At 39.3% G+C, this 27742-nt stretch overlaps 1 protein-coding gene across 1 annotated transcript; it reads left to right on the top strand.

Moving 5' to 3' along the window:
• Positions 1-27155, top strand: LOC140236712 (cell division cycle protein 20 homolog). Its single transcript, XM_072316635.1, has 9 exons — positions 1-88; positions 13281-13620; positions 14669-14914; positions 15676-15804; positions 16924-17120; positions 18912-19006; positions 19528-19756; positions 23084-23327; positions 23740-27155. The coding sequence occupies exons 2-9, from the start codon at positions 13338-13340 to the stop codon at positions 23925-23927; spliced, it is 1611 nt and encodes a 536-aa protein (XP_072172736.1). The 5' UTR covers positions 1-88; positions 13281-13337; the 3' UTR covers positions 23928-27155.
• The last annotated feature ends 587 nt before the right edge of the window (positions 27156-27742 follow it).

Genomic DNA, 27742 nt, shown 5'->3' with positions numbered 1-27742 from the left:
AACGCAGCAACGGAAACGCTTTGCCTACTCGCTGTTCAAGATTCATATTCCTTGGGCTTGGCTTTTGGGCTTTTTCTTATTTGAAAAGGTAGGAAAATGGTGGCAAATTGTCGATTCATTTTTAAATAGGGTCTATACGTAGATCTATAGAGCTAGAGTGTGTCTTCCTTTAGTTTAATGGCGTAGCGATACCGATATATCATCATGATATATTTCATTTTTATGCGTCCGATTCAGTGATGCAGTGACATTGTCAGTGCAAGGAGATAGCTCCTTGGTCAGTGTCAGCTGTGATGAGCGATATATAGTAGCCCTACTACATATCGACCACCCTTATTGAAACCGACCGCGTATAATTCGCGCACTGAACACTTAGTACGCACTTCTCTGCGCGCAAAGCACATAAAAATGGATTGGCTTTGAATGTAGATTAGGATGGTGTGGGAAAACGCGATAATTCACTGTTCATTAATGGTTTTAATCAGCATGATCAGGGACAAAATTTCGAATGAATATTTTCACCGAATCGTAATGACAGCACAATGTAATGTCTATGGAAGTTTCTAAAAGGCTTCTAAAAAGCTTCGTACAACACGGTGTTCAATACAACTCGGTTTGCGTGCATTGTCAATGCAAAATCAGCGGTCGATCCTAAAAACGCGATTTACCGCGGGGAGCTGAAACGAGGCCACGCAAGTTCGTCGGCGATATTTTTGCACTGAAACTTCGAATCGAAAAGGGAACAACGGCATTTGATAGAGCTGGATTTTCTCAATCACGTAGGTCAAGTTTTTTAGGTGAATTTCAGTGTTAAATATTCTTATCAAGCAAATAAACATTAGGCGGTCGATTAGTAGTAGGTCCAACCCTACTGTGTATTCTGATAGCTATGTATTTATTACACGTGCGGGATCGGGAGTGAGTGTGTGGCACGCTGGCAGTGTGTACGTTAGGCTCTGTAACCATGGTACATGTAACTGTTAATGTATAGTCCGTAGGCCTCCTAGTGTAAATTTACTTTGAATTTAGCCTGACCAGTGGGCCAGACGCCGTACAGCGACTGCTGGCAGTGCTGTGACAGGCCAGGGCAGGGAGGCCTGTCGCTTCCTGGACAACTCGACCGCGGGATAAGTCGTCCCTGGACAACTCGTCCCTACCCCTGGACAGCTCGACCGGGTCGAGTTGTCCAGGGGCGGGTTTGCGATTGGACAACCCGACCCAACTTTATTTGTGCCTGATTTTTACAGAATGAAACACATTTTTGTCATAATATTGACATAGGTTAGTGGAATGATGTATGAAAAAAATGTTTCATGGCATTTTAAGGCAATTCCTTTTTATTTTCTGATGCTGCGAAGCAATATTTAACGGTATCTTCTCTGCTCTGAGAGTCTCGGTGACGGAGCTTTTTCTTGTGACGAAAGCTTGCATGGTAAGGTGAAACTTGTTGAGAAATTTCCATTAAATGCTTAACACCAGCAATAAAATATGGTAGTTTACATAGGTACATGTGTTTTCTATCCTTGGTGACATTTTCATGAGCAGAGGAATCATTTTAGTATGAAAAATGAAACAATTGTCTACAGTATGTCGAATCGTCTTCGTTCGTACTTGTTCGGTTTCCATATCGCGGAACGCGCGCCGCGCTGATAGCTGCTGAGAGGCTCGGCTCGGCGTGGCGCTCGCCCACTGGCCACCGGACCCCCTCCCACGTGCACCGATACCAGCACAACTTGTGACAACAGCCTGTTTGGTAAGGTGAAATTTGTTGAGAAATTTCCTTTAGATACGAAAAACCAACAATAAAATATAGTGTTTCATATAAATACATGTGTTTTCTATCCTTGGTGACATTTTTATGGGCAAATGAATCATTTCAGTAAGAAAAATGAAACAAATCCTATGTCGATTCGTCTTCGTTCGGTTTCCACACCGTGGCACGCTGCTCTCGAGAGTAGCGCACGCAACCACCGATACCGGCCCGCGGCCCCCCCGGGCTGTAGGGCTGGCAGTCGTGCAGCTCGATGGGTGGAGCGAGCTGTGTTGCTGCGTAGCTACGAAGTCGACCGTGATCTTTTCTTCGACATTTGAACTAAATTCCAGTCAATGAAACTATTTCATACATTTCTCTCAACTTTGAACGATGTTATACTGACTAAATGGTTTGAAAAGTGTCTGAAATTTCACCGGCACTGTATTGATTCGTAAATAAGTCATCATCAACATGACAACCAGTCTTATCATGCAAGCCCAATAATTCTCCGCACTACCACTGCCATACACTTCCCACAAGCAATGGAGAACCTGACTCCATATTGATACAGTACTGTGGGGACCAGTACTGTACTGTCAACAAATAATGGGGAAAAAAACATAGTGACAACAAAAGCGAACAAAATTTTGACTCTTTTTCTTTTACTTTTTTTTGTGTGTGGTTGTTTTGTTTATTTCTGTTTTTGCCAAAAAAGGAGAGTTGCTCTGCATGTCCTGCATTTATTAAAAAAAAAAAAAAAAAAAAAAAAGGAAAAGAAAATTAGGGTGTACCGGTACACGAGGTACTGGCTGTCTTAGCTTGTCTGAAAACTTCAAATGTATGTGTATTAATCCTCTATTTTCTTCTCTCCGTCTTTGCAGAAGATATTATTTTTGGGGAAAAAAATGCCTGTTACTTACACTTAAACACTTGTAAGTTATATTTACCAGTAATTTCTGACAGTGCTTCTCTGAAGTTGATGATATGATCTGAACTAATCCTTTTTAAGAAAAAAAGGGGGAATGAAGGGGGGGGGGGGGCATCCCAGGCCTGCGTAGAACATCATTCTAATACCCTGGACAGAGTTGTGTCAGAAAAACAGAAATGTATAATTCTTAATTTCATTTTGTTACCTATATGTATGGTACAGGTTACATTGCCTCTCTCTGTTAAACTCAAAGGTATTATATTTTTCTTAAAATAGAATTATGATCATAATAGAAATATTTCTGTATGGTACGGTACTTAAAATTATCTCTGTCTTTGCTAAAGATATAATCTGCGAAAACTGTTTGACGTTACAGACACTTCACTACACATTAGTTATGGTGTCACATTATCCCAAGGCCACGTTAAAGTCCATCAAACCATCCAGTTCTCTCTAAACCTTAGTTTCATCACAGAAAACAATGTCACACCTTTCTTCACAACATATTTCTGGTCTGGACATGACTAATTTTCATCACATTTTATTTATCAGGGCATAAACAAAGGTGCATTTTTAATACCATCTTGTCTTATTTTATGTCCCAGTTTGATGTGAGCTCATCAGTCTACTTATCTGGTATCTAGATAGAACAACCTAAAATTTTGCTGAATAGCACTTCAAAGAAGGGAGTATAAATGAAAACTAGAAATGTCACTGTCAAGATGATTTATACCCCCACTTAAATACTGGTATTTTCCATTAAAGCCTATTTGACCTCAAAAAAAAAAAAATTTTGTATTAATTTTTCATAATTACTATTTCTACTGACTGAATGTGCACAAATTGGAAAAGAATTTCATGACCCTGCACGGCATTCCTGATTTTGAGGCCATCAAAAATGTGCTGTTACCATGACACCACACTTTACTCTTTAAAAATGTATCTTGCACTTTGAATGTCAAGTTTTTTTAATGTGTTCCATATATCTGGTAATTCCTATTTGAAAAAAATGGCATATCAAGTCTTATTTGCTAGTCCATTACCCCATTTAAAGGGCCATAATTTGCTGTTGCCATGGCAACACACTTTCTCCCCAGTGCTGATTAAAATGTTATAAGGTAAACAGGACTCCACAGCTGGGATATTCGGTTGCAGGGGCAAGGTGTCTAGCAGTGCATAAAGCCCCCCCCCCCCCCCCCCCCCCCCGAATGCAAGTTTGCATGTAAGGGCATACACAGCTTTACATTTAGCTCAACGTGTGTGCTATTAAACTTTTGTCTAATCACTTAAAAACTGAAGAAGTGCGATCTGCAAGTCCTTTTGTAATTTCCTAGACCACCATGTAGGGCCTACATTTATCATGGAAACCACCTTCGAATACATTTGTATACTAATATATCTTGCACAACTTTATATTGAGTCAATTTTTGTTTGAATCTCTTGAAAACCAGCATAGTTTGAGAATTCTACACTTTTGAATGATGTACAAAAATGTTGTTACAGTGGCAAGACATCTTTCGACACTCACACAAAAGTGTCTTGCACAACTACACATTGAAATATAGGCCTACTGATTGTATACATACAACTGAATTGCCAATTGAGAGAATATATTTCAATCCACAACTTTAGATGCATGATTTTCATAAATTTTGCAATTATCAAGGCAATGCATCAATCAGTAAGGAGGAAAAGGTGTCGTGCACATCTGCATGTGATCTAGCGGTTACACCTGCCAAGATTTAGGTTTACAATGTACTGCTAAAAAAAAAAAATGAGGGTAGTTTGATCCACAAGACTTTGCAATGGACTGACCGACGGACCATCCTTTACAAAGTCTTGTGGATCAAACTACTCAATTTTTTTTTTTAGTACCAGCTTCAGAATGGGGTGCTGTTTGTTATTCCCAAAGTTCGCTATTCCGAAGGTTGGTTAATCTGAAACACGCAAATGCCCTATACCTAGAGGTTCTTTAATTAATCCGAAAATGAAAAAGGGTTAGTTAATCCGAACATTTGTGGCATTATTCCGAAGGTTCGTTATTCCCGAGATTCGTTTATCCGAAAATGAAATTTGGAATAAAGAACCTTTGGAATAACGAATCTTAGGACTAAGAGCCTTCCGAATAACAAACCTTTGGAATAACGAGCTGTAACCTTCAGAATGATTCCTCTTGCTTCAGGTAGTATTTCTGCTAAAAATGAAACCTCAAAATGAAGTATTACTGTATATATACTGAAGATGATTACCTTGTATTCAGGTACTCCTGCCTCCATCCAGTTTCCTTCTCTTTGGGAGGTTTTCTCCGAGTCATAATACAACACTCCATCACCACGTCAAGGAAACCTAGTGTCTTACAGTCTTTTATCGAGGCCAGCAATGGTGGCAAAATTCATGAAAATGACCGGTACGGGTATCCTGTGATAAGGTTTAATAATCATGCTTCATCCTTTATTTTTGCTATGCCATTATCATAGCAACCAATTCAGGACACTGCAAAGATGTGTCATGGACTTTTTCATATCACAGTCATGTGTACCAAAGTTTTGAGATATTTGCTTAAAAACTATGAAAACAGATTAAAATACATTCATAATTAATTTTTTAAAAGAACATAGCTTTACATTATTATGGCTTCATTAGCCTTCACCATACCTTCAAGAAACTGCATTATCTTGATAAAGACACAAACACAAATAATGCTTGTCACATTTTCAACTAATACATTGCTATTGTCTTGTACAACTTGATTGGAACAAATTGTTGCAACAACACAAGCAAACACCTTTTAGAATGAAGTTGCAGTGGTCACTAAAGTTTGATAGAAATTGTGGAATATAAAGCAAAGGGGAGAAGTCTGATCTGCCCAGATAGTCAGGATCCATGAAATGAAATTAAATGTGGTTCTATACTTCTATGCATATTCATGCCAGCATCAACGTAAAATGCATTTTCTCTCCCAGGGATTTTGTGTATTTCCTCCCTTTTCATATCAAATACATATTTCTTTTTTTAATTATCATTTTTATTTCTATTATCAATATCATTATCATTATTAGGCCCCTATTATAATTATTATTATGACTGTTATTATGACTATTATCATGCTTTGATATGATTGAGAACTTGCATTGGTTGGTTGACACTCACTTTCATTTTGTTGCCTCCTCTTGGTACACCTTATTAAGGCTCACTGCTTGCTCAGCCCCCCCCCCCCCCCATGCTTTTCACTCTTTTCCTTTTTTATCCCTCTGTTGTTCTTTATCTTGTTTGATATTGCCTCCCTATTCATCCTGTTCCTTCAAAGGTTTCCCCCTTTGGTCCTCGGATCTGGATCATCACTGACCCTCCTCAGCCTTTTGTCTGTCCACCTCCCACTCTAATCCCCCTCCTTAAACCTGTTGGGCTCCTTGCCCATGACTTCCTACCCTCCCCTTTTGTTTTCCTTGTTCTGTGTCCTTAGCCAGTCTCTGACTATTCTTTATGTGTGAAGTCCTATTATATGATTGCTTTCCCTGCCTGTTTGTTATTTTGTCTCTGACACAAAGATTCTGCTATAGGATTGAAAGCTCAGGCCCCTTTTGACTCAATTTTACTCCACTGGCTCTCCACAATTGGATATAGCAGTTTTCAGCAGGGTTTTTTTTTTTTTTTTCTTTTGCTACACTTAAAAAACCAATGTGTGTACATATAGGAGTATGTTGTAGAACCAGGAAAACATTTCATTTTATGATGCCTATAGGACAAACACACAAGCTTTTTTATAACATGAGCAATTTCACATTTCTAACCCATAGGGCCTATATGGTTGTTTGTTTTCACAGACAATTGCTAACATAACACAATCTGATGAGAATAAAGTCCAGTGGTCTATATTATATTTTGATAACATTGTTGAAGATAAATTACCAAGATGGGACAAAATGTTCAATATAGGTAGCTGGAATTCTACAAATGAAATTAAAAAACTATCAGTACTCTTAAAAAACTAACTATAAGAAGGCTGAAAATAGATGGTAAATTTTTGGTCAAGTTATGATGTCACAGTATCTTTTTTTTTTTCATTTGTGCATGCACATGTGTGTGTATGCCACATACAATGTATTAGCAGCAAAAAAAATATCATGTGATCATTTAAATCATCAGAATATAACAGTCATGTTGCCCCCCCCCCAAAAAAAAAAAATGTCAAACATGACGGACTCATTGTCTTTACTATCTTTATTCCTCATTTAAGTTCATATTGCATACACACTCACACACACACAAAAGGAGGGAAATGGCCGAAAAATGGGAACATTTTAGAAAAAAAAAAACAAAAATCCTTAATCATGTATAATGTAAAGATTGCAAATGAATGTGATTTGACTACCTGACATCCAAAAGGAGATACATTTGGAGTTATAACTCACAGAATTGGTATTCAAAAACTATTTTAATCTGTAACTGGGGGATTTGAAGGTGAGATAGAGATACAAGAGAGAGAGCCTGGTGTGACAGAGCAAGTGGATCAATCCTGTGTCATACATGCACCACAAATTGATGATATTGAATACCAGTCGTTTGAAAGGATGGCATTTCATTTTACAGCATATAGTTAGTGCATCAATACTGCAGCCACCATATTGGCTCTATGGTATAAAAGGTGATCATTCAGCAGAAAACTGTCTTCTCCTTTGCAAACCATAATATTAAGGGATACAAAGAAGTTGTTGAGTTCGCAAACCATAATATAAAGAAATACAAAGAAGATGTTGAGTCTTTGGAAATTTGTGGAAAGTTTCGGCTGTTTCCCCAGTACAAACTGTTACAATCAAATATATAAGAAATGTCGAGTCTGGGGAAACTTATGGAAAGTTTTGGGAAGGGTGCTAGTCCCGGAGAGGAGGGAGAAGCACCACACATATATACATGGGATTTTCCATCATGACCAGCCAGGTGGTAGTGGACAGTCGCTAAGACAAAGTAGAGTGTAGTCTAGTGGTCAGCCTGATGGTCACTTTTGAACAGGCATGATCATGGCCTAAAGCCATGTAACCAACAACTGATTGGAGGATGGTTTGCATAAATTATTAAGGGGTGGAGCATGTAAATGCTATTATATTCATTATGTTGTTGCTAGGTGTTGCTAGGTGGTGCTAGACAAAATTTTCCATAGCACCATGTGCTGCACCCTCAGAATCATTATAAATAGAATGATTTTGCTCTTTGAAGTTAGTTGATTCGAGCATTCATGTATTCATCCGTCACTCATTGAGTGGGAGATACCCACTCTCTTATACCGCACCGGAAGACTTGTGAACTTCATCTACAAGACAATAAACGACCATCTTTGTACATATTGTACATCACTGTCTGCTTCGAAGTTCTTCAAAGTGTCATCGTGTGGTTGTTGAGCGTGAAAGGTACGCCAGTGTGCTGAGAATGCGGCATTGCTGAAAACCATCCAGTTACACCTGGAAAGAGAGATGAGGTGGTGGTGGTGGTGGTGGGGAAGGTTGATACAATTTATTATGTTACCTTTCACAAAAAAAAAATTCCAACTGTAGCCCGTTTGTCCATTTACCTGACAAAACTATAAAGGGATCCTTGATATAGAATTGTGTTGACCATTGTTGATGAGACCATCAACAACAAAAAAAATGCACAAGGAATCCATGATAAAACTTTTTAGTAGATACTAGTAGTCCTTTGGAATGTTGTGGGTTGGTCGATGGAGGTGCACACTGATTTTGATTTTTCAGTAGGCCTACTCATCGCATTTATACACTGAATCTTTTCTTTTTGGATATTTTTGTATTTGTATTTTGGTATTTTTGTATTATTTTGGTCTAAATATTAATTTTCCCGGTAAACTGTGCGCTTAGAAACATCCGTATTAAGCGCCTTATAAATGTAATGTATATTACTATTATTATTATTAAAACTGAAGATCAAAGTCATTGAAAAAAGGTGGAGGAAATGTCTCTGATTGTACGAGCCCTTTTGCATTAATCTGTCTGTGTTATGCATTTGTTTATTTACCCTGACCCTAATGGTTTGCAGTGACGATTTGCTGCGTGAAGGGATCGAGTCATCATCAATTTAATCAGTGTCACCTAAAAAGTTTGGTGAATTCACCTTTATGCCATGATCATCGGTTGCCAGTTTGTTACTATAGCCCCATAGAAATACTTTCTTGCAATGAAATGAATGGGGTTAACACAGTTTTGTATGCTATGTTACCGTATAGAAATATCTAATTATGACCATAATTACAATTGTGTTGGCCATTGCTGATGAGACCAACAACAACAAAAATGCACAAGGAATCCATGGGGGGGGGGGGGGTCCCTTTTTGATGCACTGCTATTAACACCTTGCACCTGCAACTGAATATCCCAGCTGTGGAGTCCTGTTTGCATCAGCCAGAAGAAGAGAAAAGACACATTTCCATCAGTGGGAGAAACTGCATTGCCATGGCAACAAAAAATTGTAATATCTAGATACCTGTTGAGCTTCCCTAAGCCAAGGAGCTGGGTTGGAAAAAAGCAGTCAAAATCACTATGACCCTTGGGCCTCTCCAACCAACTTAAGGGAGCACATCAGGGAGTAGTTGAACATAAAAGAAAAGAAACAGTACAATTTTGAATGAAGCGTGTACACCATTAGGATTATTCTACATATGGTACAACTAAAAATATCATTGTGGCAAATGGGTATTCATTCCACCCCGTCCCGTAAAAAAAGAAAAAAATTCAGTGTACAAAAAGTATTATCAGAGTACATGTCAACAACAACAAATGTCCCCTCTAACTGCACTTCTGACTAATAATGTAATTCTTTGCACCCAAACCCTATCCCAAGGCCCAAAACCTCGGCCCCTCCCCTAAAAAGAAAAATCACTGCAGACAGCAAAGTGTACGGTGCCAGCAAGTATCATCACCATACCCCAAACCATCTTTGATACACAGTAAAAATGAAAATAATTTCAAAACTTAAACTTTATCATTTACATTACCCTGAGACTCCATGACCCAGCACTTTCTTTGAAAAATCCTTGTGTGGTATTACATACACCACTTTGCTATGTATATTATGTATCTGGAGCCATAAATTCATAAATAATATTAGATAATGTGAGCATGAATTAAGGCATGAACATTAAAAAAATATATATACAATTACTAATCAGATAATGTTATATATGTCTTACATATAGAATCTGAAACCCAGAGAAGAAATATAACTGTAACTTGACACATTTGGGTATTTCAAACAAAGTCAAGATACAGAGATTCTCATACACATGTACATTGTATGTATGTCATACCTGTGGTTATCAATACACTACATTAAAATGAACCTCTCAGCTGTTGAAGGAAAGATGAGAGAGAATCGATAACTGCTGAGTCCCTTACCGAGTCAGGTAATTTGTTCCAGAGTCTGGGCAACCTACGGGTGTGGGAGTACCTGTAGTGTAAGTAACAGGCCTTTTTTTTTCTCCAAAATAATATCTTCGGCAAAGACCGAGAGAGAAGTGCGTAGAAAAAAAAAAAAGAATAGAGGATTACACATACATTTGAAGTTTTTAGACAAGCTAAGACAGCCAGTAGCAGTTCCTCATGTACACCCTGTTCTTTTCTTTTCTTTTCATTTTTTTTTTTTTATGAATGCAGGACATGCAGAGCAACTCTCCTTTTTTTGGCAAAAACAGAAATAAACAAACCAACCACACAAAAAAAAGTAAAAGAAAAAGAGTGAAAATTTTTATTTCCTTTGTTGTCACTATGTTTTTTTTTTTACCCATTATTTGTTGACAGTACAGTACTGGTCCCCACAGTACTGTATCAATATGGAGTCAGGTTCTCCATTGCTTGTGGGAAGTGTACAATATGGCAGTGGTAGTGCGGAGAATTATTGGGCTTGCATGATAAGACTGGTTGTCATGTTGATGATGACTTATTTACGAATCAATACAGTGCCGGTGAAATTTCAGACACTTTTCAAACCATTTAGTCAGTATAACATCGCTGAAAGTTAATGAAATAGTTTCATTGACTGGAATTTAGTTCAAATGTCGAAGAAAAGATCACGGTCGACTTCGTAGCTACGCAGCAACACAGCTCGCTCCACCCATCGAGCTGCACGACTGCCAGCCCTACAGCCCGGGGGGCCCGCAGGCCGGGTATCGGTGGTTGCGTGCGCTACTCTCGAGAGCAGCGTGCCGCGGTGTGGAAACCGAACGAAGACGAATCGACATAGGATTTGTTTCATTTTTCTTACTGAAATGATTCATTTGCCTATAAAAATGTCACCAAGGATAGAAAACACATGTATTTATATGAAACACTATATTTTATTGTTGGTTATTCGTATCTAAAGGAAATTTCTCAACAAATTTCACCTTACCAAACAGGCTGTTGTCACAAGTTGTGCTGGTATCGGTGCACGTGGGAGGGGGTCCGGTGGCCAGTGGGCGAGCGCCACGCCGAGCCGAGCCTCTCAGCAGCTATCAGCGCGGCGCGCGTCCCGCGATATGGAAACCGAACAAGTACGAACGAAGACGATTCGACATACTGTAGACAATTGTTTCATTTTTCATACTAAAATGATTCCTCTGCTCATGAAAATGTCACCAAGGATAGAAAACACATGTACCTATGTAAACTACCATATTTTATTGCTGGTGTTAAGCATTTAATGGAAATTTCTCAACAAGTTTCACCTTACCATGCAAGCTTTCGTCACAAGAAAAAGCTCCGTCACCGAGACTCTCAGAGCAGAGAAGATACCGTTAAATATTGCTTCGCAGCATCAGAAAATAAAAAGGAATTGCCTTAAAATGCCATGAAACATTTTTTTCATACATCATTCCACTAACCTATGTCAATATTATGACAAAAATGTGTTTCATTCTGTAAAAATCAGGCACAAATAAAGTTGGGTCGAGTTGTCCAATCGCAAACCCGCCCATGGACAACTCGACCCGGTCGAGCTGTCCAGGGGTAGGGACGAGTTGTCCAGGGACGACTTATCCCGCGGTCGAGTTGTCCAACCCCCCTGTCGCTGTGTAGACAGAAAGATCTAACGTTGTCGTTAGATCCGCCTGTCGCCTGTCCGGCTGGAAGATGACGTCGCTCTCCTCCGTAGCAGGGTTATTAATTTAGGGATCTGTGAAGCCAGACGCAGTCTCCGCGGAACATATCCTTGACGACCAGATAAAGACTGATATTTCGGTCAAGTCGCATCGCTGTGTAACAATACTATTCAATCAATTTTGTTAATATCAAAGGGCTCTCTGACTCTGTTCTGTTGCTGTTATACGTAACGGCTAGTAACATGTCATTACATTGAACAACAAAGATCACAGAAGATGGGTCTGTATCCAGGTATCTGGTCACTGGTCGTCAGGGATACATGGCATGTTCCATGGAGACTGCGCCTGGCTTCATGGATCCCTTCCTGAAGGAGAGTTATAATGTCTGAAAGATAAATAAGACTCCTCCTGACGGACGGATCCTTCTGTCTAGTTTAGTCATTACAGTACAGTACAGTATAAAGTGTTAATATTAAATAACTGCGACCATCCCGAATGCGAAGAGCTCACACAGACATTTAACCGCAGCAGCGACCCCAACGCGTACCTACCCCGCCGGGGTTAACACAGACACAGTCACTAATAACTCTTTGAACGTTAATTCTAATTTCTACTCTGCATAAACCCCCGGGCGCTCCTTTGGTAGTACAATTGTAAGTTACAGACTGTAGGGTTGATCTTACAGTAATAGAATTTCCACTCATCGACTGCCTAATTTTTATTTGCCTGATAAGAATAATTATTAACACTGGAATTTACTATATAAAAACTTGACCTACGTGATTGAGAAAATCCTATCAAAGCACAATCAAATGCTGTTGTTCCCTTTTCAATTTGAAGTTTCAGTGCAAAAATATCGCCGTCGAACTTGAGTGCCCTCTTTTCGGTTAAAATTTTCATTCAAAATTTTGTCCTTAATTTAAACCATTAATGAACAGTGAATTTTCATTTTCCCAACACATCCTCATCAACAGTCAAAGTCAATACCGGTACGTTTTTATGTGCTCTGCGGGCACATGCAGTGTGCACTAAGCGTTCTGTGCGCCAAAAACTAGTGGTCGAAAAAGGGTGGTCGATGTGTAGTAGAGTTACCATACCGTTACTACCAAGGAGCGCCCAGGCCCAGGGGTTATGCAGAGTAGAATTAACGTTAGTGAATAAGTCTTTACTCCTACACTGGAACATTCGAACATTAACATAAAAATTAATAGAATTGAGGAAGATACAGACTACAGTCTTTACCTTGTTTACCATTTTACCAGATTATCACATTTACCAGACACCGTGTACAGCACACAGCAACAAGAGCTGTGTATACTGGTACTAATAATACCTGAGGAAACAGTCGAGGAAAACAAATTGGAGAAAATCCTCATTATTTTATTATAAAATACATTATCGATGTTAACATATCCACCAGATGCCGTGTGCAGCACTTCTCTACAATGACTGCGCTCTGTGTATTCAACTGTAGCTAATTATTACATCTGTACGCTGATTTCTAATTATTGTTTCTCCAGCAACAGGCTGCTGTGACGTACTGTACGTCATAGAGGAACCAACACACAAGGTACAGCATGTCTCACTTTGATAATGAACTGAACAGCCTTCTCAAGCTCGATGGGCCAACGGGCGGCCCGGCGATGCGCTGGCAGCGCAAGGCGAAGGAAGTGGGCGGCTGTGCCAATGTCTCCATGAACAAGAGCCTGAACAGCAGTGCCATCACTTCACCCATGAAGGTCTCCAACCGGTCCTTTGGCGCCAGCAAGACTCCCTCCAAGACGCCAGGTGGCAACGGAAAATCGAAGACGCCCTCACGCACTCCAGGTGGAAGCATTAGGACGAAGACCCCAGGGAAAGGTTGGTGCAAATTTCACTAGGCTTGAAATTGCCCTCATTCATGTACATGTATTTTGTGCATCATTTCTTTTGAATTAGACTAAAAGGTTCTTCTCCTTTCCCTTGCATACTCTTTCACTCGGTCTCTCGATCTCTCTCCTCCTTTTCTATTTACATTAGAGAAATTGTAGTTACTACTCACAGGTGCTGTACATGTTATGAATTATGTTCTGTAATCAAAAGTTTAAAGTGTCCCTTCTCCCCACCATGGGAAGTTTCCCTGAATTTTGTAGATTGTAATTTAGAAGAAGAAATCTAACCAATTCTAAGTACAATATGTAGTTCTCCCTTTAGTCATGGGGTTGAGCTCTATCAAATGACTGAAGTATTGCCTTGTTTGTAAGTACTATCTGTAACTCAGGCAAGATATAATTTATTTCTGTCTTGATGTAAACTTTGATAAAGCCTCAATCAGTAGGAGTGATAGAATAAACCAAAATGTATTTCACTGTTTTCAGTACATTTTCTTGGGCAGTAAACATCAATTTTTATACAAGTCCGTAATGATCATTCATGAATATGTAACATTCGTTGTAACTGTCATGGAAACAAGTAACTGTGATGTGAGTGTGGTTTGCATCATTGCACAAAAAAGGAAGCAAAATTTCTATGTCCTCCTGTCATAGATAAATAAAGATGAATCGGAATTTCCATACATTCTGCATGGATCATAATTATCTATTCTGAGCAAAATTTGAACTCTACAATATACAAAACTTTGGTAGATACTGTAAGTTTTATTTCAATCTTTGCTTTTCTTTCTTTTCAAAAAGTGAGTGGTGAAGAGTCAATTCATCCTAATTTCAAACCAAACATATTTGTTTATTTGTCTGACTTCCAAGGGACATTAGAGGAAGAAACATTTTTGTCGAGTTATTTCCCTAAAACTTGACATTGCCCATAGAAGAAGATGACCAAAACTAAAAGAAAAAAAAATGAATATCTCTTAGTAGTACAATAGCTTGTAGTTCTCCTGAACAATGTCATTATCTGTAACTCTGATCATCAGGAAAGTCAAAGACGCCGACTAGGACCCCAGGAGGAGATCGCTTCATCCCAAACAGGAGTGCCACAAATTTCGACATGGGCAGCTTCAAGCTCCTGGACAGCTCTGCGGCGGGGGAGAATACCAATCCAGAGCTGATGAGCCCCTCAAAACTTGAGTACCAGAGGGCCATGGCAGAGAACCTAAATGGAGACCTCATGAATTCCAAGATCCTCTGCTACAAGAACAAGCCCCCGAGTGCGCCTGAAGGTTGGTTCTCAGACTGGCTGTGTGAAAGTAGACCCTTGTTTCAGGCTGCTGTGGGCTACTACTTATCTTTAAAAATGGATAGTGTAGTTACATCTGCATCTAATGGTTTTAGAATTTACTGGCTATTTTGTCTAGATGTGCATGATTACTTTTACTTATTTATTCAAGCATTTCAAAATATGGACACAAGTCATATTTGATGATTGAATGTTCCAGACATTGTATTCTGCAGGTTTTAGGTCTGATTCATAAAATTAAAATCTTTCTGGAGGTGTCAGGTTTTGTTGGTTTTTTTTTAGTATGCATGCATAATCCAGAAATGGAACTTATTCACACATCTAAAAGTTCTAAACTACAATATAGTGTGTGCTATTTGTTTTCTTTCATTTTTCACATTATACTGCTTATCTAAATACAGAGTCAATCTCTCTCACAATATCTTAGCATGTACATGTACATTGTACATGCTTTTACCTTACCACTGATTGCATTGTTTTGGATAATTTACTTTCTCTATAGTGTTTGCATACCTTGTTGTTTTCATGATATGTTAGCAGAAAAAAATCCAAATGCCGCAATATATGTCAAACTGTAACTAGTTTTTCTGTAAATGATTATAAATTGTCCTATTTCATACTGCAAAATGATCAATTTTGCTTGTTGTACTCCCCCATCTGTAGAAACAAAGATGTTACGCACATTCATTCCATTTCACTTGGCACATGCCCTAAGCAAAGCAGTCATATTTTGTTAAACCCCAGGGTACCAGAACAACCTGAAGGTGCTGTATTCTCAGAATCGTACACCAGGATCCACAAAGAAGACAGTCAGACACATCCCACAGCAGCCGGAGCGCATCTTGGATGCACCTGACATGCTTGATGACTATTGTGAGTATCAGGCCACGTCTAGACTCTGTTAAGGTCTCAAATTATTGCTGTCTACCTTATTTCCTTTGCTGAAATTCCAATGAAGTGTGATCAGGGAGCCATCATTGCGTAGTGGATAAGAGTGTTTAAAAAATCTGAGCTACATGTACCTACTCCTATATGTACAACTATGTACATGCTAAAGGGGTAAATATGGAAATAAAATTTGATTGAAAATGAATTCTTGATACTTCACATTAAGCAAAGTGAGAGACTTGCGTAACTACACTCAAAACGCTATTCATGGTGGGATTTGCCTGAAGTAAGACAACTCCCAGTGTAAAAGGTGGAAAAATGCATAGTAGATATGCAGTATTATGAATAGAGTCCTTCAAAGTTGACTTCACTGGGTCCAAACTTGCTGGTCTAAAATGCAAACGTTAACCCAGTCATTTTTGAAGAGACATAGAGTGACTACCACCTATGGGTATTGCATTTCACATGAAGTTTCAGTTTCACATGAAGTTTCAGTTAACAGACACTGCCTTTTGCTTGGATGTGATACCAGGATCTGTCTAAAGAGAGGAAAGAGAGGCTGCGTTTATCTAAAAATTTTCTGAGGCAGAATCACGATCCTAAACGCATTTGAGGCATTTTCAGGGGTTAGATAAACGCGTTTAGGAATGCCGTTTTGAAACGCCTTTCAAAGGGCGTTTTGAAACGCGTTTGAGACCACGATCGCTGTTCTGTGAGTAGATAAACGCAATGCCGTTTTGAAACGCGTTTATATCTCAAGGTCAAATCCCAGCTGTTTCCGGTTGTACTCTCTATCCATTATTTGTGTGTGACTGAGGAGGCATGTTTTTTTGTTGCAGTTGACCTTTATTTCCCGGGTCAAACGGCGCAAAGCAGCTGCGCAGTGACACCACTGGAATCACGATTGTATGATGGTTAGATAAACGCGGCTCATCGAGAATCGTGTTTCAAACCCTTTTGGAAACGAGATTCTCTCTCTCAAGTTAGATAAACGCAGCCAGAGACTCTCTTCTTTAGGAGGTTGGTTGGATGGTGACATGGCACTTCAAATTTGATTTTTTGTTTCTCTCCCCTGTCCCAATACCCTGGCTCTGCCTCTTTCAGACCTGAACCTGATAGACTGGAGTTGCCACAACCACCTTGCCGTGGCCCTGGCCAACAATGTGTACCTGTGGAACGCAGCCAGTGGGGACATCAAACAGCTCCTCCAGCTTGAGGGACCGGAGGACTACGTGACCTCAGTCAGCTGGATCACCGAAGGGAACTATCTGGCTGTCGGGACCAGTGGTGGGGAGGTGCAGGTAAAGGGAGATTTGAACTGTTTCTCTCTCCTTTCTTCCTCACCTTTAGCACTTGTCCAAAGCTTTGCCTTGTTAAGAATTTTCGAGGAATAAGTACAAATGAGAAATCTTAAAGGGATCTTATAGTTTTGGTTAAGACCTAATTTCAGGTTTCTAACATTTTTTGGTGATATCATGAGAAACCTCATATGAAATGTGAAAGAACATTTAATTCCATGAGAAATTCAACGTTTATTTGATAAAAATTGGTTTTGAAATGGCTGAGATATCCAAAACAGAGCGATTCTGATAAGTGTGGGACCCACACTTTTTTACGATCGTTTTGTTTTACTTTGTTTGTGGATGTTTCAGCTATTCCAAACCCGATTTTCATCAAATAAACTTTGAATTCCTCTTAAAATGGTGTGCTCTGTACTATTTCATAAGTGTTTTCTTGGTATCTCGCAAAAAAAAAAAAGTTAAAGCCCAATTTTCATGTCCACAAATACTGTACCATCCCCTTAACACCTCACTGGACTAGGCAAAAAGCCAATGAGTTTCAAGCACTTTCACTCAATCAATTATCATGAGCTGCAGCATCTCTACCAGCTAAAACATAAACAGAGATGCAAACTGTTACCTTACAGTATTTTGTATGTTTTCTTTTTCTTTTCTTTTTGATTGAAAAAAAGGATGGCAGGTTTCGTGGAAAATGCCATTCTTCCCAAATTGTTTTACTACACATGTCTATTGCAGGACAGGTACAAATACTGTTTTCTGATAGAAGTATTCCCTTTTTGCCCTAAGAATACTGCAGTCCTATTTACATGGTTTGTTTCCCTGTATCAGCAATATCTGTGAACAAGAACATCATCCAAGATTCACTCAATTCTGTTATTTCATCTCCAATAGTAGCATGAACGTGCCCCCCCCCCTCCTTATTAGAGTAGAGGTCGAAGTAGCAATAATCCTCAAGGTGCTGAAAGGGTTCATGTGATAGGAGCAGAGTCTTTGTGAATAGTGCAGTCATGTCCAAGTGGTGAACTCGAAACAATAGACAGGATGTAAGGATCATGGGCATAATACTAGGTGCAGTTGGTGATCAACCCTTTCTTGGAGCTATTGTTGTGGTTTTAAAAAGAGCAACTAGTGAGCTGGAGGTTTGTTTTGTTGTTAAAATGTGTTATGCATTCATTGCACATAGTTTCTAACAAGTCATCTTTGGTGTACATGTAATAACACTGGCAGTTGACTGGGTGGTGTCCCATGTGCTGGTGTTTGTTGTAAAATGACCCAATAAAGAGTTTACAGCCTTGGAGAGTTTTTTACTGGTATAGCAAGACCAACAGATTTTTTATGAGCATTCAGTTAATTTTAGCCACCCCCTTCCTGAATAATCATAGGCTTGACAGCCCAGTAGTAACAATGCCTCAGGTCTGCAAGAAGTCCATGGTAAGATAGCAGGGAATTAAAAGTAATCTCAGTTCTTTGAAAATTAGATACTAGACATCTGAGCCAACTTGTGCAGAGAGCACTACAGCGTGCTTGTCTAGTCCGCAAATAAAGTGCAGTAGGGGATAAGACCATCTACACAGCAAAATAGTTCTTTAGAGTCATGCTAAAATTTGCCACACTCAACAACAAAGATCACAAAACAATTGACAACCTCCCCTCTTCCCTCTCCCATATTTTTAACAACCTCTACCACACAACCCCCAAAGAAATATAATCAATCATAGTTGTAGTGAAAAATGTAGAGCATACAGTATTCCTGTACTTACAACGCTCTGGTATCTTCATTCTTCTCTTCAGCTGTGGGACATTGAGAATGCCAAGAGACTACGTTGTATGGCTGGCCATGCCGCTAGGGTGGGGGCACTCTCATGGAACTCCTACGTACTCAGCAGGTATGTGCAGTATATAGCATCTTTGGAGGGCATGCAGGGTAATTTGAATCATGCATCAGAAGCTGTTGTGCAACACGCAATCCAAATGTATGTTCATATTTGTGATGAGTCTTTCATGTGGAACCATATTTCTATCTATTCATTAGTTTGCTGTATCATTTGTCTCCTTTGTCTTGCCTTATCTCCAGAAATACTTTGTATTTGCTTTTGATGTAAAATTTCCTCTCAATTTCCTCACAATCTAGAGCAGATCACTACTGAAAACATGATCCCAAGTCATTCTCTTGAAATACTGTGTCATGATACCAAACTTTGAATGGACTTTTATCTTAAAGTACTCAAATGCACATACTCTTCTGCTGATGTGTATTACTCTTCTAAGTTGTAGTAGAACACATGTTCTAACACACAAAATAATAGTTATGTGATCACTGGGAGGATGACTTTGAAACTTTGATGACTTTTTTGTTTCGGTTGTCTGGTGAGTTTGTTTCCATAATGTTGTCCCATCTTGCCAACAGTGGATCGAGAAGCGGCACCATCCACCACCACGACGTGCGCGTCGCCCAGCACCACATTGGTACACTGTCTGCCCACCTCCAGGAGGTATGCGGTCTCAAGTGGTCCCCGGACGGACGCTACCTGGCCAGCGGCGGCAACGACAACCTCCTCAACATCTGGCCGACCTTCTCTGCCACCCCCTGCAATGTCCCCATCTACACCCTCAACCAGCACCAGGCTGCAGTCAAGGTATGTAGGACTGTTCTGACCACGCTGAATTCTCGGTATCACCAAAACTTCTGCGCACGAAGAAGAGCCCTGTCACAGATGCACTGTGGGATTCCTTGGCACCATTGCGCTTTCTGTTGTCTTGTGCATGTTTTAGTTTCCACGTGATTCAGTATGATTTTCTTCTGCTTTATTTTGTTCCTGCTTCTTTCTTCGGTTAGAATTCAAATTACAAATCTACTAAGTTTCGGTGCTGCCATTGCTGGATGAGAAGAGTACACCAGTTTGTTGTGTCACAGTAGGATAGCAACAAAGAAAATATAAAAAAGAATTCTCTACTTTCACAACGCTGCATACTGGCACTGGTCTGAAGGTACAGGACCAATAAAACTCACTGTCGGACCAATAACTTTTTCAGGAATGGACCAGTACCTACTGGTCAGACAGACAGGTCGGACCAGTAGAATAAATGGGTTAGTGTGCAGCTCTGATTTTAAGTACAGTTGAACCTCTCTTATCCGGCCTCCCTTTATCCGGATCTCTCTATTATATGGACGCAATCTCGCCATGATTTTTTTTTTTTTAATAATTACGGGAGGAAAGGGGGATTTCTAACTCCTTGAGAACTCCTACACAAACACACATGAATTACATATTACTTCCAACATTAACATACACCTCTATTTTGGGGTCTGTTACTGAGTGTAACAATGAAAAGGTTGCAGTATACACATTACTACATGTGGTGCTACAATGGGCTACATCAGTACATGTGTATGTATATGTACATGTATAAAGCATTGAGTCTCCTGTATCCGGCCAAATCCCTTATCCAGATGAGCCCCGGTCCCGACTTGTCCGGATACGAGAGGTTCAACTGTATTTCAATGGAGGGCATTCTTTTTACTTGCTACTGACATGTGTTAACCCATATCGTGCCAGCTACGGGATATTCCATAGTTCGTTCAAACGCCACAGGGGCCACATACAGAATATCCAGTAGTGAATGAAATGACATATAAACAACGTCATTCCAAAGTTCTTTCACCTTCTAACCTTTGACAACATATCCCAGAATGCTTTGCTATACACTGTCTGCGATAATTCAAGAAGGTTTTGTCAGTGGAACGCCAACAAAATCGTAAAAATCATCGGGGGAAAATGTGTGTTTACATGGAATAACGCGAATAACCCCGAAGCGTCAGTGGGTACTATGTACAGCTGTATGGAGTGCTCGATTTTGGATTTTCTGCAGCAGTTTTTAAGGAGGTTTGGACACTTGCAGGGTGATGATTCGACTGTGATAATAGTCCCACGTGTACATCCACATGTATGTACAATAATTGTATAATTCAGTCGAACCTGAAAAGCTGCAGCTGTATCTATCGTGACGAGTTTCGCTTCAACAAACTATAGGATGCACACATTATACTATCGATTTCCCGTGCACTGGCAATGGCTTCATTGTCATAAATATAAACATAAACCTGCAATTATTGTATCAATGGTCATGATATTTATATGTCCAGAGAGCTGACACTCGTGATCATTTAATTTCCGGTACTGGATGTGTAAAATTGCAACATTTGCTACTTTTAATCCATGAATGAAAGCAAACAAACAAATTGATTTCGTAACTTTTGGATGACTGTACTTCACTTCTGCTGAGTGCTATGACTGCACTGTGCATTGAATGGCAGCATGTCATATATCATTGAAAAAGGAATTTTATCTTCTTTCAAATGATATAAAACTTGTCTATGTTTTGTTTACTGTTTGCTAATGAAGAGCGATTATTTGGAGAGTTGTTTGCCTGTCGGCGTGTGTGTGCAAACGGTGCTGATCCACTGCAGTGTTTGTTTACACAAGTGTGTTGGCCCGATATGGGTTAATTGCAATATTATTTCCCCTGTCTCCTGAATGTTAGTCAAGTGCTCTTTCATTATGCCAGAAAATTTTCAAGCTTGTAGTCACATTGATTTAGACACAGATTCGGAAATTCAAAAGTATTGAACTTTTGAACAGATTGGGTGATTTCAAGTTCGGTGTTAGTGCTAGTGCTATCTCAGCACTAGCACTGGCGATAAAACTGAACTTGAAATCACGTTGGTGTTGGGAGTTGACCTCGAAATTATGACGTATTTCCGGTTGCTGGTGGTGGGCTCGGTGTTGAATGTCATCTGCTGAACCGAGTTCCGCTGTTTGTATCAGCAATTTACGTGCTTTTCCCGCCATTGACTTACACTAGGCCCTAGGGATTTAACGATTATCATTTTCGTCATTTCAAGTACGGTGCTGGTGTTAGCATTGCCATGCGAGACCCATATTTACGTCCATAAGTAGTTTCGCGTGCAAAGTCTATGCTAATGCATTGGTCGCCCACGCAACGTACACAAACACTCTCGACATGGCTTTATAAATCTGAGCCTAAGAGCAAAATTAGGATAATTTTGTTTTAAAGAAGGGATGAAATTTGTTGCGTTTTTAATCAGTCTTCCTCGTTATGTGTCTAAAACTAAGCAGTCATGGCGACATCTTTTTATATTTGACTTTAACAATGCGCTATCACTTTTTTCGTCGTGCTATTCCCGCAGATTTCCAACACCTAGTGCTGGGTATTGATAATTTTGATCAGTATTGCCTCATTAATCTGACTGTCAGTGTTGGAACTCAATTTACGGCTGTTATTCGGGGCTAGTACTAGCACTAGCACTAGCACCAAACTTGAAATCACCCACTGTGTGAGTTTCCTTGAACCTCACTGCTGTTTAAATACTATGAGTAGTTCTACAATCACTGAAGCCTCCTTCATACTTGGAGTGAATTCCCCTTTTAGAAAGGGAAGTTTAACGAAGTGAACATTCACTCTTCATGACTGCACAATAAAAGAAATTAAAGTACACTACTGTTTTCACAAGATGTTCTAGTGATGTCAGGATATAACCTTTGACCGACCATTTCCGGGCAGATTTATTTTTATAATTTTTTAAACCTATACTTGTAATAGTAGCAGTGGTGTTGCAGAATTGATGGGCAGTATTTCCTTCCTGGCTCCGTCACCACATGCTGTCAAAGCAAGGAATGTTCACATGTATTTTAATTTTGCGAATTTCGCGAGCACCAAGATCTGCGGTGCATGTGAAAGTTCTTGGCTTCTTGCCTACATTATATACATTGCACGCCTGTGGCAATTTGTGAAAATTTCATGCCATGATAAAGGCTGTCAGTGTCTGCTCCAATTCACGAAAATTTCATGCCGCGAATATGTTCTGCAGAAAACAAAAACCCCAGATGTATGTATATTGCATAATGTTTCCATCACTCTGTTTTATCTTTTGTACACTTTAGGCCCTGGCATGGTGTCCATGGCAACCAAGCCTGTTGGCCAGCGGCGGCGGGACAGCAGACAGGCATATCCGCTTCTGGAACTGCAACACTGGGGTGTGCTTGAGCAGCGTAGACACCAAGTCTCAGGTGTGTGCCCTCTTGTGGTCAAAGGAGTACAAGGAGCTGATCTCTGCCCATGGCTTCGCCCAGAACCAGCTGGTGGTGTGGAAGTACCCAACGATGGTGCGCATCGCAGAGCTGCTTGGTGAGTTTCCATTCATTTCTTCATATGATTTTCTTGTTTTTATGGCACAGAATATATGCAAAAATTTGCATATTCTTCTATTTGGAACAAATCTTCACTCTATACTAATTTCTTGGTACCAACAGAATGCTGTATAAAACAATATACCCAGTATTTATTTTTCAACAGTTTTTGTGGGTTTTTTTTTTTTTTCATCCCAAACCTCAAATTTCCTTTTTGTTGTTGTTGTTCTTATAGTCACTGTTTGTGTCACCCTCATGTAACATTAATCTTTACATAACAAGAACTGTTCTTCATCCTTAAGGGTTTATTTCAATGAGAGTTTGCTGTCTTCTGACATCCTGACTTTTCCTTGTAATTCTAAAACTGACAGTATCTCACACCTTGTCCGTACCTTCTGCATTTCTCAAAGGTCACACATCTCGTATTCTTCACATGGCCATGAGTCCGGACGGCTCCACCGTGGTGTCGGCAGCGGCGGACGAGACCCTCAGGCTGTGGAAGTGCTTCGCCGCCAGCGAGAAGACCAAGAAAGAGAAGAGCGCCCTCAAAGCCAAATTTCCAGACAGCACCATCGGCAGGAGGCAAAATATCCGCTGAGACAATCAAAGCCGAAAAAAGGATCCAATGTGTTCTTCGTGTTTTTGCAAAGTGTGCCTTGTTCGAGAATTGTTGAAGATCTGCTGTGGGAAGTGACTTGAACACTCCATCTCATTCGCACCTGCAGATTGCTACAGGATATGCAGTGACTAGTGCATGAAATGAGCCAGTGCTTGCATGGCCACATTTTACTTGAAGAGGCTTGACTCAAGACTATAGTACGTAGATGGTGTGTGCGGCTCACCTCTTTACAAACATGAATGTATGGAGTTGGACATGTCAGTGGTGTGTGCAGCCTCCGACCACTGCACAGAGTCTGAAAGCTCTGACAAGGCTCCAGTGTAATCTGCATTATGAATACCAGTTTTCAACAAGTTACGTTATTGCTAGCATTGCATAGTTGAGCCATGTTTCAGTGCTGTATCTCAACTGAAGCATTCATGCACTCTTTTGGTGGATATGATATTATGGTTGATATTTCCTGCAACTTGCTAAACTTACATTTGCTTTAATCACATGGAAATACATATCTTATTACACAGCTTAGATGTGGAAAATATTTATAGATCATGATTAACTTCTTGATACACATCTTCATTCCTTATCCTGATTTTTTTTTTTTTAATGTTTGAACATAACAAACTAATCATGTTGCACACCAGTTAAGATTGATTTCAAAATAACATCTGGTATGCTTTTATTAATACACGTACATACCGTGATCTAGAATGAGAGTTTCGGGATGACACAATTTGATGTTAGCCCTTGGTTACATGTCCGACTCTTTTGACTGGAAGAGGAAGAATAAGTGAAAGTTGTGCAAAAAAAAAAAGAAAGCCAAGGCAAATAAGCTTTTCCACTTACCTATCCTGGGGACTACGTATATTGCTGCATGTTTTATCAAGAAAACTGTCCATGCAGCTACATCTACTATGAAAAAATGAAGAATTGTACAATACTGTACCTAACTTATTAAAGGACAAGTTCGCCTTCATAAACATAAGGATTGAGAGAATGCAGCAATTTATAGTAGAACACATCAGTGAAAGTTTGAGGAAAATTGGACAATTGATGCAAAAGTTATGAATTTTTAAAATTTTTGTGTTGGAACCGCTGGATGAGGAGACTACTATGGCTCGTGATGTCATATGAGTACAACAGTATAAAGAAAATGTAAAGAAAATTCAACATATTTTCACTTTTTTCGCATGATAAAAGAGCACTTGACTTGCCTCTTTCTAATGGCAATGGGAATAATATTACCCATATCATATGTCAGTAACGAGTCGAGGGAATGTGTACTTTTTTCAAAAGATGAAATTTTGTGAAATTCTCTTTATATTTTCCTTATATTGTTGTACGCATGTGACATCATACACTGCAGTATTCTTCTCATCCAGCGGTGACTGCACAAAAACTTCAAAAATTCATAACTTTTGAACGGATAGTCCGATTTTTCTTAAACTTTCAAAGATGTGTTCTACTAATATTGCTACATTCTCTCAATCCTTATGTTAATGAAGGTGAACTTGTCCTTTAACATACAATGCTCACTGTTTGTCAGTTTATGGTTTTATTCCTCTGTGGGTTTGAATTTCCATCACCTCAAATTCATAACCAACAACTCCTCTGAAATATACATGTATGTCTTTGATAGTCTGATCCGCTTTATGTGATTCATTGTCTTTCTAAGGCCCTGAAGGAGAGTTATGAAGTAAACCTGCAAGAAATTAATTGAAGCCATTTGGAAGGATGATATTTCAATACATGTAAAATTGTGACAAAGTTTTTTAGTACAGCTTCGCAGCAGTGAACCTGACTTACATGAATGATAGTTCGTAGTGTTCATTTTCATATAACGTCTGCCTTTATCATTCTTTTTTTTTTTTTTTTAGTTACTTCACATTTCAACTTTTACTTTTATTGTAATGACAGAGAGGAGTATCAACAAGCCACATCCTTGGTATGCGTTTGTTTGCTTTTTTGAAAATATTTTATCTTTAGTACTCCAGTATTGCTTTAATTGAGAATGATTGCATTTCAAGTCTTCTTAGAAGCCACTGTTTGTCTCCATTTTTAGCAAAGACTATTTTTCCCCTGATATGCACATTTTATGAAAGTTTTCATACAAGATATTAAAAGAGCATCCTCATGTTTCCCAGATGCATGCATCTAAGAACAGATACATATATAACCTTGCCAGTAGACTATTCCAGAATGATCACTTACAAATGTTTACTCTTTTCAGTATCTATCAATTGTTTTACACTGCAAGCTTTTTTTATAGAATCATATTCCATAAGACTGGAATGATCCTAATAGCATGGAGGACATTGCAGGTAAGATTTTTTACTCTGAAAATATTAAAGTGTTAAAACGTGCCCTGGAATGTTATCTACAACGTGCAACTTGGCACACACTACCCAGGACATTGCATTTCACATTTTGCCGGCAATTACAGATTAAATGTATTTCTCTATAAGATGCATGGTTCCACTAATACAGTACCATTATTATTACAAGAGAATAAAAATGAAGATGACTTTAGTTGTTAGAAACCTTAGTTGTCAGATTAAGAAACATTTTTTTTTTTTTTTATAGTGGTTTAGCGGTGTAAGCTAACACGTATGTACAACTGTACATAACATGCAACTATGCTGTGTCACATATCAACTCATTTAAATCAAGGGGTCATTTTCATACAATGATTCATAAATTTTGCAAGTTTCAGTACTTGTATTAAGTTGTAATTGCCATTACCATAGTAACAATTGATTATATTTTTTTGTGATTTTTTGATCATGCGTGAGGATTTTTCTTTCATCTATTTATTCAGCTACATCTACAATGTACTACCCAAATAAACGCAAATTAAATGCTTTAATTGCTAAACTCTTCATAAAATTCATAAAATAGACTCGCATTTATTGCCTGCTTTCTATAGTACAGCTGGACTTGTTTGTTATTGCGTGGTAGTGGTTATCGCATTGTTACATGTATGTATTGTGATTTTAAGGGCTCTGTCACAAGCCACAAGATGCTAGTGGATCCATAGCCTACATTACAGAAACTAACTCCACAGTATGTCAGTACAATGTATAAGAAAAGAGAAAATGACAAGTTTCCAAGGTTTCATGAAATAAAGGACTGGTATGCAGGACAGTTAATTCTGTACACTGCCAGAAGTGATTGCCTTTTGTTGAAACAAAATTTGCCCATGGTGAAGAATTCATTATTCGATGGAATGTTGCTATTGAGGCAAAATCACGGGGTACTGTTAATAAAAGTGGTTTTTTTCGCGCGACAAATTTTTCGTGCTTGGCCAGGCAAGAAGCGTTTTGCGTGTTTTTAATTCCGCGGAATCAAGACATCACGCACAGGAACATATGGCGAGCAAAAATATTCGCGTGCTTTATTTTCGCGCTAGTTTCTGGCGAACAACGCGAAAATTTCCACTTTTACAGTAGTCTGGAGAGAAAGTGTTGCATGGGAGTCAAAGTGGGGAGGGAGGTAGAGTGGATATGAGGCAGAGGCAAAATGAGGCAAATCAGAAAAATAAGGCAGAGTAGAGATTGGGGGAGAGTTGAAGATGAGAGAGTGAAGAGGGGGGGGGGGCAGAGTGGAGAATTCGGTATGAGTAGAAATGAAGGTGGAGTGGATAGGGAGTGAGGGGAATAAGGCAGGGTAGAAAATGAGGGAAAGTGGAGAGTGAGGCAGCGCAAAGAATGAGGTACAATTAAATGGTGTATAGTATTGGTGGAGATGAGGATTGGGCTTTTATCTTTTTGTGAGATACCAAGAAACCACTTATAAAA

Source organism: Diadema setosum, chromosome 13, assembly GCF_964275005.1.
Source record: "Diadema setosum chromosome 13, eeDiaSeto1, whole genome shotgun sequence".
Taxonomy (NCBI): domain Eukaryota; kingdom Metazoa; phylum Echinodermata; class Echinoidea; order Diadematoida; family Diadematidae; genus Diadema; species Diadema setosum.
The sequence above is the reverse complement of the archived record's forward strand: the minus strand, read 5'-3'. Positions and strand labels throughout refer to the sequence as shown.

Excerpts from the sequence above, each read along its gene's own strand:
- LOC140236712 (XM_072316635.1), top strand. The coding sequence starts at position 13,338 with ATGTCTCACTTTGATAATGAACTGAACAGCCTTCTCAAGCTCGATGGG. Across the intron at positions 19,007-19,527 it reads AACTCCTACGTACTCAGCAG|TGGATCGAGAAGCGGCACCA; the intron begins GTATGTGCAGTA and ends TCTTGCCAACAG. Across the intron at positions 23,328-23,739 it reads GCGCATCGCAGAGCTGCTTG|GTCACACATCTCGTATTCTT; the intron begins GTGAGTTTCCAT and ends CATTTCTCAAAG.